This window comes from Vitis riparia, chromosome 7, assembly GCF_004353265.1.
Source record: "Vitis riparia cultivar Riparia Gloire de Montpellier isolate 1030 chromosome 7, EGFV_Vit.rip_1.0, whole genome shotgun sequence".
Classification (NCBI taxonomy): Eukaryota; Viridiplantae; Streptophyta; class Magnoliopsida; order Vitales; family Vitaceae; genus Vitis; species Vitis riparia.
The window spans coordinates 2,221,036-2,237,027 of NC_048437.1; the positions used below are offsets into that span (position 1 = coordinate 2,221,036).

At 39.2% G+C, this 15,992-nt stretch overlaps 1 protein-coding gene across 12 annotated transcripts in view; it reads right to left on the reverse strand.

Moving 5' to 3' along the window:
- Nucleotides 1–13,860, reverse strand: part of LOC117918379 — a 50,703-nt gene extending 36,843 nt beyond the window's left edge. For 11 of the 12 annotated variants that reach the window (XM_034834987.1, XM_034834986.1, XM_034834991.1 and 8 more), the window contains exons 1-3: nt 13,412–13,860; nt 10,956–11,067; nt 7,851–8,012 (exon numbers count right to left, since the gene is read on the reverse strand). In XM_034834987.1, the coding sequence (XP_034690878.1) occupies nt 7,851–8,012; nt 10,956–11,067; nt 13,412–13,591 (454 nt within the window). In that variant the 5' untranslated portion in view covers nt 13,592–13,860. The remainder of the gene's footprint in view (nt 1–7,850; nt 8,013–10,955; nt 11,068–13,411) is intronic. The other variant, XM_034834995.1, reaches the window with a different exon arrangement.
- Between the last annotated feature and the right edge of the window lie 2,132 nt (nt 13,861–15,992).

The window sequence follows — 15,992 nt, forward strand, 5'->3', positions numbered from 1 at the left end:
AGGGGTATTTCCAGAAAAGCTGAAAAGTCCTTGGAGCTGTATTGATCAATTGGGTACAAGCAAGCAATCAGTAAAATTGCACATCACTACAAGGGTCTATCAATCAACCTGAGTGGTGCTGTACTTTCGCAGTTTCAGGTCTTTTTCAAGGCACCAGATGACTACCTTAAGTAATCTAATTAGACCGCCTTGCCAAATGTATGTATAGATTTCCTAACTACCTTTCATAGCTTCCAAAGAAAGCTTGAGCTAGAAAGAAATTTGAGCATCATAAATAGATCTTAGCTAAGGTTTCTAGAAGATTCCATCAAGTCATTATTGATTTGAAAATCCACACCCATTCTCTCAATTCTTCTTGACATTGTCATTTGAATTCAACCATGAAGCAAGTTCAAGGAAGTAATCCATGCCACACCTTGGTGAGACATCAATGAGGATCTCTAAGAGTTGGTTATAAGGGTATTGGGAATCAAGTACAAGTTCAGGTTAAGTAAGCCAAAGGGTTGGATTGATGATCATGGATATGATAATTCTCTCATATTTTCTTTGTGGATTTTGTAGTAGTCCTTATCATTTTTTCTTTGTGGATTTTGTAGTAGTCATTAGGTTCACAGTTTTCCACCTAAACTTGGTTTCTTGTGGTTGTTTGTTGATCTATATCTTAATTCAATAGATGATCATTGAGATGATGTTGGATCATTGTGGTTGAAAACTGGGGTTAATCACTTTTTTCCTCTAGGACGTTTCTATACAATTAAGAACAGCTTGAGGCATACTAACTGGTCAACACACCAAAAATTCAATCAAATCATCTCAATGCTCCACTTGGTTACAAGTGCATCTACTAAGCTCGATTTGTGCTATTATATGATACTATGAACCTTGTCAAATAGTGCTATATAACAGTTAAAACTCTATTAGGATAGAGTATATTAAGTTCCAGTTTTTGTTTGGAGGCTCTGCCTCTAAGTAATAGTGGTTGTAGCATTGCTGGTATGGCTGTGGGGGTTGCATTGGTGGGAATAATGGTTATTGTGGTAGCAGGATTTGGTCGTGTGGTTTTCCAACCTTAAGCTGGTCATCCTCACCCCCGGATTACTTTTAATTATGGTCTTGTGGTTTCTTGGTTGCTTTAAGTTATGAATCGAAAAGCCAATTGCTGAAGAATCATGGTCTAAAAAGGTTTTACTACAATGCCGGTAACTTCCCCTGGAGGTAGGTGCTGTTTGGTGTTGAGTTGAAGACTTTTGAGATTAGCATAGAAGAACACAAAGGAAAAGTGCGTGGAAAGATCTATGAAAGAGGCCCTAAGTTTTCTTCATGGGTCAGATTTGGAGGGAAAGGTTTATCTCTGCTGCTAGAAGGGGTTGAGTCATGTTGTGGGCTAAAGGAAAGAACTCCTTTCAGGAAGCTATGGTCGGAAGGAGATAGAGAATACAGTCTAAAACTCCAAAATAATAGAGCAAGGAGATTCTTGTTTTGCATTGTAAGAGATGCGGAGAACAAAAGATTTTCCTTGGCTTTTCCTTAAGGGAGAAGGCTTGTTGGAGGCTGGAAAATTCTCGCTAATAAACTGAGAAGTTTGGGAGTCTCTCCCCTTCAATGGAAAGGAGCTCTGTTGGAAAACCACTTACCTTCTCAAGCTTCGCCGAGTAGTAGTGTAGACAAAGACACATCTTCTCTTCGGGATTGCCCCATGCCTTGCGATGTCGTCTGGCTAGAAATTGAGAAAGAAACTCTAGATAGGAATGAGGAACTGCTGGGCAGGTGCCTTGTGGGCTTTTGGGAGGGAGACTCTAATCGCCTTCCAGACCTCGTTTCCTTCGGGTCGTGGGCGAAGAACTCCTGGTTCTTGGAAGGGAACCTCTGGCTGTCAAATATGAGAGAAAATCTCTTGCTTCTGGAGTTTGAATTTGAGGACGAAGCAGAGAGGGTGTATAATTCAGGGACGAGACGCTTCAGAGGAAGAAGCTTCTGCCCAGAAAAATGGAACCCATCTGTGGGATGCCTTGAGGGAGATAGAGGGGATACGCGCCACGTGTGGATCAGAATTTTAGGTCTCCCTCTGCATCATTGGGGAAGAAGTCTCTTCAAGAAGTTTGGAGACTCTTGTGGGAGGTTCGTGGCTATGGACGAAAACACAGCTAAACGTCGAAACCTCAAGTGGGCCAGAGTCCTCGTCGAAACCAGAGGTTGGCAACACCTAAGTTCGCTGCAGGTGGTTGCCGGTCCCTCTTGTTTCGCTCTGCAACTCTAGTAGGAAGAAGAGCCCTGCTTTTCCACTGTGATCCCCTCCCACGGGTTTGGTGTTTGGAAGATTGGGGAAGACGAGGTGGCCCCTTCACGCGCTAAGGGGAGCTTGGACTCCTGACCCTCTTCCACAGTCTTTCCGCAACCTGAAAAGCTGCCCCCGCCAGTCTTAGGGAGTGGTGCCCCTACCTCGGACAAGACGGGTGCAGTTGCTACCCTTTCCCATGCCCGCGAAGTAGGAACGGGCTAACGTTCCCTTTCCCTTGCCCGTGATATGGACACGGGCCAGAGTCTGGATGCCATGGCCCATTCAAGCCTGGCCTGTGGTAGTTCCTTTGGGCCTAGGCTAGGGAAGGCCCAGGTCTCAGCCACTTTGGGGTTTCCTCTTAAGCCCCTCGGTCCAGCCCTTTCCAAAGATTTAGGACAAGGAAGCCCTAAGTGCTCGTCGTGTCGGAGGAGAGGAACCCCCGTTCCGGCTCATACCATTGCAGGGACTCCCCAGATGGAAGCGTCACCCCTTTTGGATGCGTCGACGCCTGCGATTGAGCCTTCCCTCCCCGTCAAAGCTCGCAAGACCCCCTAGATGCAAGCGTCACCCCTTTTGGAAGCGTCGTCGCCTATGAAGGAGCTTCCCCACCCCCCCATCGAAGCTCGCAGTCCACAAGGTATGCTCTCTCTACCCCCGATCTCCTCGAGAGGGGAATCATCCTCTTCTTCTACTCCCTTCTGGGATTCGAGGCTTAAAAGGGGAAGGGGACCTTGCTCTAGTCTGTTGAAAAATCGATGACAAGGGAAGAGGAAGCAATGTCGAACCCTCTAGTCCACGATGCTCAGAAATGGGTCGACAGTGATTCTGACTGAAGCCCCGAACTCTGATCCGGAAAAAGACATGGTGAAGCAAAGAGACCTGTCGACTGCTCCCCCGTGCGAAGAAGGATGGTCAGAAGAAGAGCTCTCCAAACTATTTCATTTTAGCAAAGTCTTGGGAATGCATGTCGAAGGTCATGAAGTCGAAATTCTAGCCTTGCTTGAGAAATTGAAGCTGAGGACTGGAAGTAATTCCCTCTGCAAGAGAAGGAAGAAGAAAAAATCTTGCACCACCCGCTTTGAAAGAGAGTTAAAAAGATTGAAATGCTTTGTTAGTTATGGGGGGACATCAAGGATATCCAAAAAATCCGGTTAGAGCTCCTGGGATTTGATTCCAGTTGATTAATGAGAATTAAAATTCTCTGTTGGAATGTCCGAGGGCTTAATGATAGTGAAAAAAGAAAACTAATTAAGGGAGTGGTGAGGAATCAAAAACCAAATTTGGTTTGCCTCTTGGAGACGAAGGTGAAAGAAGTTTCTCTGCAAATGCTAAAAAATGTGGGAATAGGAAGATTTCTTAATTGGGCTTCAGTGGACGCTAAGGGTGCGGCAGGAGGCCTCCTTCTCTTCTGGGATAACACAGTCTTGGAGAATTTGGAGGTAGAAAGTGGGGGGTACTCCATCTCTGTTCATTTTAGAAACTGCGCTGATGGCTTCTCTTAGATTTTCTCTAGAGTGTACGGGCCAGTGATAGGTAGCGAAAAAGGAAGAATTTTGGGAGGAGCTTGGAGCCATCCATGGCCTCTAGGAAGACCCTTGGTGCATAGGAAGGGACTTTAATGTTGTAAGATTTCCAGAGGAAATAAGAAATGCCCCTAGACTCACAACTGATATGAGGAGATTTACAGAGCTAATAGGGGAGCTGGGGCTGAGGGATTTCCCACTGGCTGGAGGTCCTTTCACTTGGATAGGGGGTTTGAACTCTCAAGTTGCCTCTAGACTGGACCGTTTCCTGATCTCGGACCAATGGGAGGACCACTTCTCTGTCATCACACAATCTGCTCTCCCTCGCTTGGTCTCTGATCACAGCCCCATAGTTCTAGAAGCTAGTGGATTCTCTTCAGGCAAAAGCCCCTTCCATTTTGAAAATATGTGGCTGAAAATAGATGGTTTCAAAGACCTCGTAAGAAGTTGGTGGAATGGCTATTCTGTCGAAGTCTATAGCAGCCATTGCATCGCTGAGAAACTCAAAGCACTTAAGAAGGACCTGAAAAACTGGAACAAGGAGGTGGTAGGCAATGTTTCTTTCAATAGAGCAAAGGCCTTCTCCCGCCTGCAACGGTGGGAGGCCAAGGAGAATGAGAACTCTCTTACTCCTGGAGATGTGGAGGCTAAAAATCTGGCTCTTGAGGACTATAAGAAATGGGCTCTTCTGGAATAAACTTCTTAGAGACAAAAATCAAGAGAAATCTAGTTAAGAGAATGCGATAAAAATACCAAATATTTCCACAAAATGACCAATGATAGGGCAAGGAGGAACTTCCTGTCTAAAATTAAAGTGAATGGGGTGAATCTCTCTTCCTTGGAAGATATAAAAGAAGGTGTTTGTAGAGCCTACCTGTCCCTCCTCTTAGATTCATTGGAAGCCTAGTATCAATGGCCTTAACTTCAAGGAGCTGGGAGAAGGCTTGGTCAACAGCCTAGAAGTTATGTTTTCTGAGGAAGAAATTTTTGCAGCCCTAAGCAGTTTCTATGGTGACAAAGCCCCAGGCCCGGACGGCTTCACAATGGCCTTCTTGTTGTTTTGTTAGGACGTTGTTAAACCAAAGATTTTGGGTCTCTTTAGAGAGTTCTACCTTCATGGGACCTTCCAAAGAAGCTTAAACTCCACGTTCCTCTTGCTTATTCCTAAGAAGGAGGGAACCGAAGACCTAAGAGATTTCAGACCAATCAACTTGGTAGGCAGTGTGTACAAATTGCTTGCCTAAGTCCTTGCCAATAGACTGAATCAGTGATGGGGGAGGTGATTTCTGATTCTCAGCACGCTTTCGTCCATGGGAGACAGATTCTGGACGCTGTTCTTATTGCTAACGAAGCCCTTGATTGTAGATTGAAAGACAACATCCTGGGCCTCCTTCTCAAGATAGACATTGAGAAGGCTTTTGACCATGTCAATTGGGACTTTCTCATGGATGTGATGTCTAAGATGGGATTTGGGCATAGATGGATTAATTGGATGAAATGGTGTTGCTCTACGCCTACCTTCTCAATCCTCATCAATGGAAGCCCTTGGGCTTCTTTCGTAGCTCTAGGGGATTAAGACAGGGCGACCCTCTATCCCCCTATCTTTTCCTTTTTGCCATGGAAGCTCTTAGCCAATTGTTGTCTTGTGCAAGAAATGGGGGCTTTATTTCTGGTTTCAGAGTGGGAGGAAGAGGAAGAGAGGGGTTGTTCGTGTCCCATCTCTTGTTTGCCGATGACACCTTAATTTTCTGTGACGCCAATGCAGATCAGTTGCAATATCTTAGCTAGACCTTCATGTGGTTTGAGGCGATCTCAGGATTAAAAGTCAATCTGAGCAAAACGGAGGCCATCCCAGTGGGGGAAGGCATTCCTATGGAGACTCTTGCGTCGATCTTGGGATGTAAGATAGGGAGTTTACCTACCTCCTACTTGGGCCCTTGTAGCCCCTTACAAATCCACTAGGGTGTAGGATGCAGTGGAAGAAAGATTCAGGAAAAGGTTGTCTCTCTGGAAAAGGCAATACCTCTCCAAAGGTGGTCATCTTACCTTGCTAAAAAACACCCTCTCTAGCCTCCCAACCTACTTCCTTTCTCTCTGTGATCCCCAAGAGGGTGTGTGCAAGACTTGAAAAGATCCAAAGGGATTTCTTATGGGGCGGTGGAGCCTTAGAGAATAAACCTCACTTGGTGAGTTGGAAGGCTATTTGTGCCGCTAAAAATGAAGGAGGTTTGGGCATTCGCAGTCTAGCTACTTTTAACAAGACCCTTCTTGGGAAGTGGTTGTGGAGATTTGCTAATGAGAATGAGTCCCTATGGAAGCAAAGTATCTCTAGTAAGTATGACCTTCAAGAGGGGGGATGGTGCTCCAAAGGTGTAAGAGACCGTTATGGGGTGGGGGTTTGGAAGGCCATCAGAAATGGTTGGGAGAACTTTCGTTCTCATTTCCGCTGCATCATAGGGGAAGGCACTAGAGTGAAGTTTTGGAAGGACTTGTGGTGTGGAAATCAATCTCTGGAAGAAGCTTTCCCCATCTTGTTTAATCTCTCCGTCAACAAAGAAGGCTGGGTTGCTGAGGCTTGGGAGGAAGACGATGTTGGGGGTAGCTAGGGGCTTCGTTTTAATAGACACCTTAATGATTGGGAGGTGGGAGAAGTAGAAAGCTTATTAAGTAAGTTTCATCCTTTGACTATTAGAAGAGGTGTGGATAACTTGCGCCGGTGGAAAGAGAACAAGAATGGGACCTTTTCTGTCGAGTCTTTTTATAGCTTACTCTCAAGAGGCACAAAGCCCCCCTTCCCGGCTAGAACTATTTGGACGCCTTGGGTTCTAATTAGGGCTAGCTTCTTTGGGTGGGAGGCAGCTTGGAGCAGGCTGCTCACCACTGACCACCTGAAGAGATTTGGTTGGAGCATCCCCAATAGGTGTTTTTTATGTAAATATGAGGAGGAAACCACAAATCACCTTCTTCTGTTTTGCGAGAAAGCTAGAATGTTATGGCTTCTAATCTTCTCCCTTTTTGGGGTGCAATGGGTGATGCACTCCTCTGTGAAAAGAAACCTCCTGGGTTGGCATGGTCTTTTGTGGGCAAGAAAAGGGAGAAAGCTTGGAGAGTTGCCTCCCCTTGCCTGATGTGGACCATCTGGAAAGAAAGGAATAGGAGGGCCTTCGATGATATTAAGAGAAACGATCAAGATATTAAATCCATTTTTTTGTACACTTTTGTGAATTGGGCTAAGGTGTATATAGAGGAACACACTTTGTCTTTGATAGATTTCGTAGACTGGCTAGCCACCAAGTAAGGGTTAGGCTTGTTTGTCCCTTTGCTTTTTGCTTCTTTGTATTTGGTATACTCCGTGTATACCCTTTCTCTAGCCTTTTGGCTCTAAATGAATTTACTTTACCTATCAAAAAAGAACAGCTTTCCAGACTGCCTTATTAAATAAATTCTGAAATAAAGAACATCTAATCCTCAGGTTTCTCTAATATCCTCAGGTTTCAAAAGGATTATTAACAATTCCTCCTTTCGGGCCTCAACAACTACAACTTTCAAAGGCACTCCCCTCAGTGTTTGTATATATGGAAAGGATTTTTCATCCTTTACATGTACTTTTAAATCCTTATCGATTAATATTTCGTTTCTGATTAAAAAAAAAAAATCAATAAATACGGGTTAAAAGATCTCATGCGTTTATTTTCCACTTATCTAATAATTCCAATAAATTCTGACAAAAAGAACATTAATTGATGACCTATAAATACAGGTTAAAAGATCTCAGGTTTTTTTTTTCTGCTTATCTAATAATTACAACAGATTCATCAGCATAATTAGTAAGATACATTGGATGAATACTCCTAATCTTTCTTGGGGGTTATATAAGTACCACCACCAAGAGTTTTATAACTGAACACCTCCGCAACAAATTAATGCAATATAATATAAAAATGGAGGTGCCAATTATATTTTTCACATGTAAAAGACAAAAACATTCTTTAACTAGATAAAACATGAGAAAGATATAACAACTTCATCCTTGAAAAACAGAACGCAACCTTTTATGAATAAATTCTGCATGTTTCGGTATGATTTGAAGAGCTCCAATGACAGATTCATCATTGCCTCACTAGCAGCAGAGTTTGCCAGTTTAGCAAGAGAAAAGGAAATCAAAGGCATTCCCTTGGATTTCTGAGCAACCAACTTTGCATATGCAGCACCTGATATGCAGAAAGCATAGATATAATTTATGCATCAGATTTAGTTCCTTTTTCAAAATCTTCAAACCCACATGTGGACAAATAATGAATGCACCAAAAGAAGATGCCCAAAAAACAACAATATTGTATCCATTAACCTATCCCCATATATGATACAAAGATGAAAATTTTTAGGAACTGTTTACACAGCATCCACCACAAATATTAATTCTTTAGAATATCTTAAGTTTTTTTTATTAGCCATGCCTTAGAATAAGATTCAGTTCAAATCACAAAAAGAAATCTGCACTAGAAACAGTTTAAACCCATACCAAATGTAACTCTCTAGGAGAAATGAGGGGAAAGTTGGTTTGGGGTAGATTTGAAATCCTTTGAGATCTCAATGGAGTTGGTTAAGGGAAAGATAGTTGGTTTGATTGGGGAGAGGGGGCGTGGTTTTTCTTCTTGGATCAGATTTGGTGAGAGAGGTCTCAGTTTGCTGTTGGAGGGGGGTTGAACTTTGCTGTGAATCCTGCAATAGTTCGCCTGTAAGTTTGGATTGGAAGGAAGGGGGAAGGGTTTTCAAGTTGGAGCTCCAAAGCAACAATGCAGGAAGATTTTTGCATTGTTCAGTTTTGTCATCCAAAGGGAAGAGATATTCCTCAATCTTCCTAGAAGGACGGGGGGTCGAAGGGGGCTGGAAGACTCTAGCAAGAAAGTTGAGGAGCATTGGGGTGGTGCCAGCTAAAATTTCTTCAAAGTTGCCACAGGGGAATGTCTGTCCTAGGAGGTTGTGAGTAGAAGAAGCACCATGCAAGTTTGTTTCTTTTGTAGATGCAATCACTAATGGCAAGAAGGCAGAGGAAGAGGATACTTGGATCTAGTGTGGGCAAGAGGATATAAAGAGAAACCTGGAGCAGTTGAAGCTCTGTCTTGTGGGCAGTTAGGGTGTTTCTGCTGATGAGGCTCCAGATTTGGGTACACTCAGTTTGTGGGTTAGTAGCAACTGGACCTTGGATGGGAATCTTCATTTAAAGTGGTTGAGTGGTGCATTGATTTTGTTTATCTTTGATAACACTAGGGATGCTGAAAGGGTGTAGAGCTTGGGGTGTTGTTCTATAGAAGGAAAAAGGTTAACATTGGATTGGTGGAGCCCAAAAGTGGGTTGTCTCAAGGAAGGGGCTCTAGTTAAAGAAACTTGGGTTGGGTAAGAGTTCTTGGGCTTCCATTGCACTTGCGGGGAATGGAGTTCTTCAAGAGAGTGGGAGACGCCTGCGGAGGTTTTATGGGTGTGGAAGTGCCAACAGCAGAGAAATGACATGTTCAATGAGCTAAAATCTTAGTTCGCTCCAACAGGAAAGGTGGAGGTCAGGGGTGGTTATGAGGTTAGGGGTGCCTAGGCTCTTACAAGTGGTTGTAGGGTCTTTAACCTACACTGTTCAGTTATGGCGAGAGTCTTCTCCAAGTCTAGCAACAGTTTTCCACAAAGGAGGGTTGCAGGGAGCTGGAGGTCAGGGCTGGTTATGAGGATAGTTCACACACAGCTAGGAGAGTGGGGTCTGACATTGGGAGTCGTGTTTACTGTCAAGCAACGTCAACAAGTTCTTTGCATGTTGACCACGCTTTGAAAGGATCAAGGTTCTCTTCCTGTGGCAGTGCATTGGAGGCAAAAGGAGCAAGTGAGAAGTTGGCCCTTAGGCCTTCCTATATGGCCCATGCTAGGCCATTGGGCAGTGTTTCAAGCACTCATTTTCCATCGGGTCTGGAAGGGGGGGTTTTCAAGCTGATTAGGCCCAGTCAGCCTCCAACTGCTTTGGCCCCTTGTTTTTTGGGCTGGCCCACTGTGGATCCCTGGGCTCCCAATTTTGGGACAAAACTAGTATTGGACTACTAAAAGCTTAAGTGTGTATCATAGGCTCTAACACCCTCCCCCTTGTGTGACCCCATATCTACATATGGAGAAGCACACAAGCGCATATGCAAACAAACCATGGACAACTTTCTTTAGACTTAGATGTGAGCTCAATAAACTAGGTTAAATAAACATGCATTGAGACTCAAACACATAACCTCCCACCAAAAGAGGCTTTGATACCATGTTGGACAACCCATTTTCCTAAAAGCTTAAGGTGTAGGATTTTGCCCCTTCATGTATATTATGATTAGAATGAAACTCTAGGAACTTATAGTAGTCTAAAACCATGACTACAAAAATAAAATCGACTAAACTAATTAAAAGAAGAGCATGTAAAAATGGTAATTCATAAAATAGAATGAAGACATAAGATGTAATAACCTGCTCTCTCCCATATAGATATGGTATGTTCTAAGCCCAATGGGCCCTCACCGCTTTACAGCACATCTACACAATTAAGAGGAGCCCACTATATAGATAATGTCAGGAACTTCTTCCTTTATCCAATGTGAGATATCACATTCACCCCTTCCTCCTTCCTCCCCCACCAAGCCCCCCCTCCCCCAACCCCCAATTTTTCCTCCCATGTAGATAATGTCCTTCTAAGCCTAATGAGCCCTTACAGCTTTAAAACACATCTACATAGTTAAAAGGAACCCACTGCATATATAGTGTCAAGAACTTCTTCCCCTATCCGATGTAGGATATCACATGCAACCTCAATGCTTCCTTTTTTTTTATAGTAATTTTTTTTTCTTTCTTATTGGACCTATTTTTTTTATAGGATTTCTTTTTGGACCTATTGAGACTAAAACCCGGAATCCCCCACAAACCCACCCCAATCCTTTACCACTTGAGTCGGGCCTTAAAGGCCCTCAATGCAATATTTAAAAATGGAATGAAAACCAAAAAATCTAAACAATAATAGTAATCCGCATATCCACATTTCTTGTAGAGCAAGAAACACTAAGTATGCTTTACTCACTTCCACACCAATCACAACATCTACAATAGCACTAAGGTTAAAATAAAGTTAGAGTATCAATTACCATCAGATTTAGCATTTTCTTCTAGAACAAGCTTTACATCTTCGGATTTTATAGAGGCTATGACATAATCAACAAACTCAGACCATGAGCCTCCAATTCCAACAGTGTCTCTCTGCACATAAAATGATCTTCTTTCAACGAGGTGGGGTGGGGCTGGAAAAAGAAAGAGACTAATAACACTAACTCATATTTAGCATATATATCACATTGTTTTTATGCTATGTATGTGTGTGTAAACCATACACAAAGCAAAACATCAAATGGTTTTGAAATTTAACTTAAACACTTAAGTTTAGTGGCTGAAAAAAATGTAGCAACCCACCATTTTCAAGGTTTTGTATGTGTAAGCATCTTTGTGTAAAGGCAAATTCCGGGTCACAATTCTCATTTTGTTCTCCTAGCTCAATTTCTCAAATCCTGCTTTGGACTCTTGTCATTTCCAAAGTGTGTGTTCGTGATTGAAGATTGCTAGAGGAGATGATAAGTGATTTTGAGGTGATGGATGATATCAAACATTGGTCAACCAAGTTTTAAACTTCTATTCTTTCATTAAAAATTGGAGCTGAAGCTTAAAGGTATCAAATTTTGTGTTTAAAACATTTGGATCAATTACTTATCAATCAAACTAAAGGGTTACAAACCCTATTGTACCCAGAATTCACACTCATATGATCAATCAAGATTTAGTCACATCTGCAAAATTTGTGTTTTTTTTAAATAAAAAAAAAAACAATTCTTAGTTGTTTGATGGGTTTTTAAACCCTAGTATTTAAGCCCTCTTCCAGATGAGGGAAATATGGTTGTGAAAGCTAGGTGACATCTCCTTGGGCTTCAAGTGCTTTACCAAATTAGGGGTGTGATTGGTTTGAGAGAAAATTTTATGGGTTGAGTTGAAAATCATTTTTGAGTGAGAAAATTTCTTTCAAAACAGGTTGATTCAGTGTACATTTCATCTCTACTCTCATATATCTGATTTTTGGGGTAAAACTCAAGTTTCTTCTTGTGTGGATTCAAGAAGAAGCCAAGATCAAGCTTGGTATAGACTACAAGTATGCTCTAAAAGAAGAAAGTGGACAATTAAACTTTGAAGGTCCCATGAAAATGGTCTAGGAAAAGATTGAAGGCTTGGGCTAGATAAATCCTTGTACTCGATTATTTTTCTTCATAAGGGATGTTTTTTATTGCTTGGAGGTTCGTGGTCCTTTTATATCTTTGGAGGTTTTCCATGCTAAAATCTTGATGTCAATATCTCTCTATTTCTCTCTCTCTCTCTTTCAATATTTTATCTTAGCTTAGAAAATTTCCATTGATTTATTACATTGGTTGATTGAGAAAATGAGATGGAATCAGATCATTTAAGCTTTAAAATAGTTTGAGATCATTTTTTATTTGGTATTGATGCTAATGGATATGTGAAAACGTGTTTTTGAGAAGATGAAATATCTTGTATATCTTGATTGTAGAGTGTTGACTCATTCTCGTGCACATTACACTAAGCACCTTGTTGGGAGAGTGTTAGTGCATCCATTCTTACTAGTGTTTTTACTTGTTTGTTGATAAGATTAAAAACAAGGACAGAAAGATTGAAAAATCAGGTGAGTGTTTAGCATTTGTGGGTTCCACCTCAAATTGTTCTTTAAAAAACACCTATTCACCCCCCTCTAGGTGTTAGCAATAGTTGAGATTCAACTACAATATGTTTTCTCAATTATTTGTCAGCAGCCAAATAGAATTGTCAATGCTGCATGGTATAACAAATCAGAGTTTTAACCCCAAAAATTTTCATTATTTTTAACCTAGAAGTTGAATGCAAACGCATGTAACTGAGCTTACTACAAGTCTTCCATCTTTATGAGAAAAATAACAGGACTCATTTTCCACCTATTTTCCTTTAATTCTTGACAACCAAACAGAGCATAGAATAAACAACAGAAATCAAAGGTTTTGAACCCTAAACTTTCATTGTTTACAATAAAAAACAAACACCACCATATAATCGGGTAAAATACAAGTTCGCCATTTTTTATGAGAAACAAAAACAACATAAAATAGAGGAGATAAAACAAAATCCTAACAAATTAAAAGCATTTTGAACCCCTAAAATTTTCATTGCTTGTGACCATTGCCTAACACAAGTTCTCCATTTTTATGAGAAATAAAAGCAACAGAAATGCAGGACCCTAAAATTTTCATTGTTTGTGACCATAGCCTAACCCAAGTTCTCCATTTTTATGAGAAACAAAAGCAACAGAAATACGGGATCCATTTTCTTCCTATTTTTCTTGGTTTCTTCAGCAACCAAACAGAGGATAAAACAATGAAACAGGAATTTAAGGATTCTGAAATTTCGTTGTTGTTTGCGACGCTAGTCTAACACAAGTTTTCCTCGCATTTTCCTAGTGCTAGGAGCAACTAGACAGAGGATAAAACAAAATCACAGAAATGAAAGGGATCACCATGTCCTCGAGCTGCTCAACCGACCGAACTGCCTCCCAAGTACTAGAGTGGAAATCAGTGACACGAATTCTGAGCCGAGAAGGATCAATAGCATCAAAATGAAACAAGAATCGACGCGATTCATTCGCCCACTCTGGTTTGGCTTCGCCGAAGATGGCTTCAAAGTCTTCGAACCCCATTGGAATTCAAGGGAGTTGTCTCAGAACCAAAAATGTCATAAAACAGCAAGAATTTGCTCTTTGAAGGGAAAAGAGAAAATTTAGCAAACACCCTTCTGTTTGGTCGCCCAGAAAAAATAATTAGTGGAAAAGAATGTTAGAGAATTTCCCGTCTTGTGTTTGAGTTTGGTTGCCGAGGGAGTGATGAAAAAGAACAATACATGAAATGGATGAGTCTTAAATCAGAGCTTTCACACAGAAAAGGAGAAAAATATTTGGGACAACGGTATGGAAATCTTTCCCCCTTTTCGAAAAGTAACCCCTCCCCTTTTTTTAACCTAAAAAATACTCTTTTTTACTTTTAAAACACGCATAAAAATAATAAAAATATTAAAAAATATTTATATAAAAAAAAATTTTTGGGTTATTCTTCAAGTTAAAAAATAAGTCGATTAGTTTTACAAAGTTAAAATGTTTTCATCATTTTTAATCTATTAATCCAAAATATTTTAGGCTTTGACAGGATGATGCCCATTTTATATATATATATTATGAAGCACAACTATGAAACTTGAAATTTACTTAAAAAAATATTAATAGAAAAAAAAAACATTAAATCAAAATAAATATTTGACATATATTAATATTTTTTAAGCACAATTTCAAGTTTCATTATTGTCCTTCGTAATAGAAAAAACAAACAAAAATGAGAAAGGAGATCAAAACGAACTTGGAATTATGCTTAAAAATAATGAAAGTTGAAATTGTGTTTTAAGAATGATGAAGGATATGTATATTGGAAACGTCATCTTTTTCTCGACAATGTCTTTGTAATTTGATTTTGACTTCACCAAATATAACTTCAAAGTCTTCGAACCCCATTGGAATTCAAGGGAGTTGTCTGAAAACCAAAAATGCTATAAAACAACAAAAATTTGCTATTTGCAATGAAAAGATAAAATTTAGCAAACACCCTTCTGTTTGGTGGCCAAAAAAAAAAAATTGTGGAAAAGAATATTAGAGAATTTCGTGTCTTGTGTTTGAGTTTGGTTGCCGAGTGATGAAAAAGAAGAACACATGAAATTAATGAGTCTTAAATCAGAGTTTTCTCATAGAAAATGAGAAAAATATTTGGGATAATCGATTAAAATAAATGAAATTTTATTTACTTTGGAAAACTATCCCTTCACATTTTTTCAATTTAAAAAATACTCACTTTTGACAAAAATGCCCTCGTATTTTTCTTGCAAAGGTAACTATTTCTTTTAAAACGCACATGTAAATAATAAAAATATTAAAGAATATTTATGTCAAAAAATGAGTTATTTTTCAAGTTAAAAACGAGGGAAGTTAGTTTTACAAATTTTGGATGTTTTCATCATTTTTAATCAATTAATCCAAAATATTTTAGGCTTGAAACTTGCATTATGAGGCCTCAAATTGTGAAACACAATCTTCGCTAATTGTGAAGCATGCATGGAGAGTAAATCATTGTCATGTGGTAAAATTTTTAATCACTTATGCATATTTGTTATTAATGTATATTTGCTTATGATTTTATATAAAAATAAAAAGCTAACAGAACATGTTGTTGTATGTCTGTTTTAATTTGATTAAAGTCGAAGAGGTTAAATTTCTCTTGGAGATATTACATGAAGTGGTTGAACTATTTTTTTTGTTAGAGGTGATCTCTGCCCTTTCTTTATATTGTATCACAAGCCTCTAAATTTTACATTTTGTTTTATTTTTAAGATTTAGATTTTCCATTAAAACGACAACAAAATTGCTTAACAATACTATTTTGAGTCAAAGTTGATGGAATTTTTGAAAAAGAAAAATTTGAAGTTACAATAATAATAATAAAAAAAAAATATAAATTAAATACAATGTGGAAAATATGAAGAAGGTTTTCGTATTTTTCTTCACTTTCTTTGTAATATCCAAATTTAACCGTTTAAAAAAAATTAAATCTATTTTTTCACATGAAGTAACAATAAAATTGCTTAATACTTAATAGTGTTATTTTGAGTCACAATTGATGGATTTACTTTTCTAAAAAAATTTGAAATTAAAAATAAATAAATTATATAGGGTAAGAAGAACATGTGGATTACCTTATTTATATTATTCGTACCCTTCAAATTCTTAATGCTCTCCAAACTTAAAATTGTAATTAATTTTTTTTTACCTATTTCAATTTAAAAAAAAAATTTCGATATTCTATCCAATCTTCTTCATAAAAAAAAAGAAAAGAAATTAAAGAAACTTTTTTTCGGTTAATAATAAATAGACCATCATTCTAATTTTTAACAATACATACTTAATTTAATATATTTATAAATAATTTTTTCATGAGGTCTTAGGGTTATAAGTTTATATTATAAGATAAATATTTTATGATATCATAATCATTATTCTATTA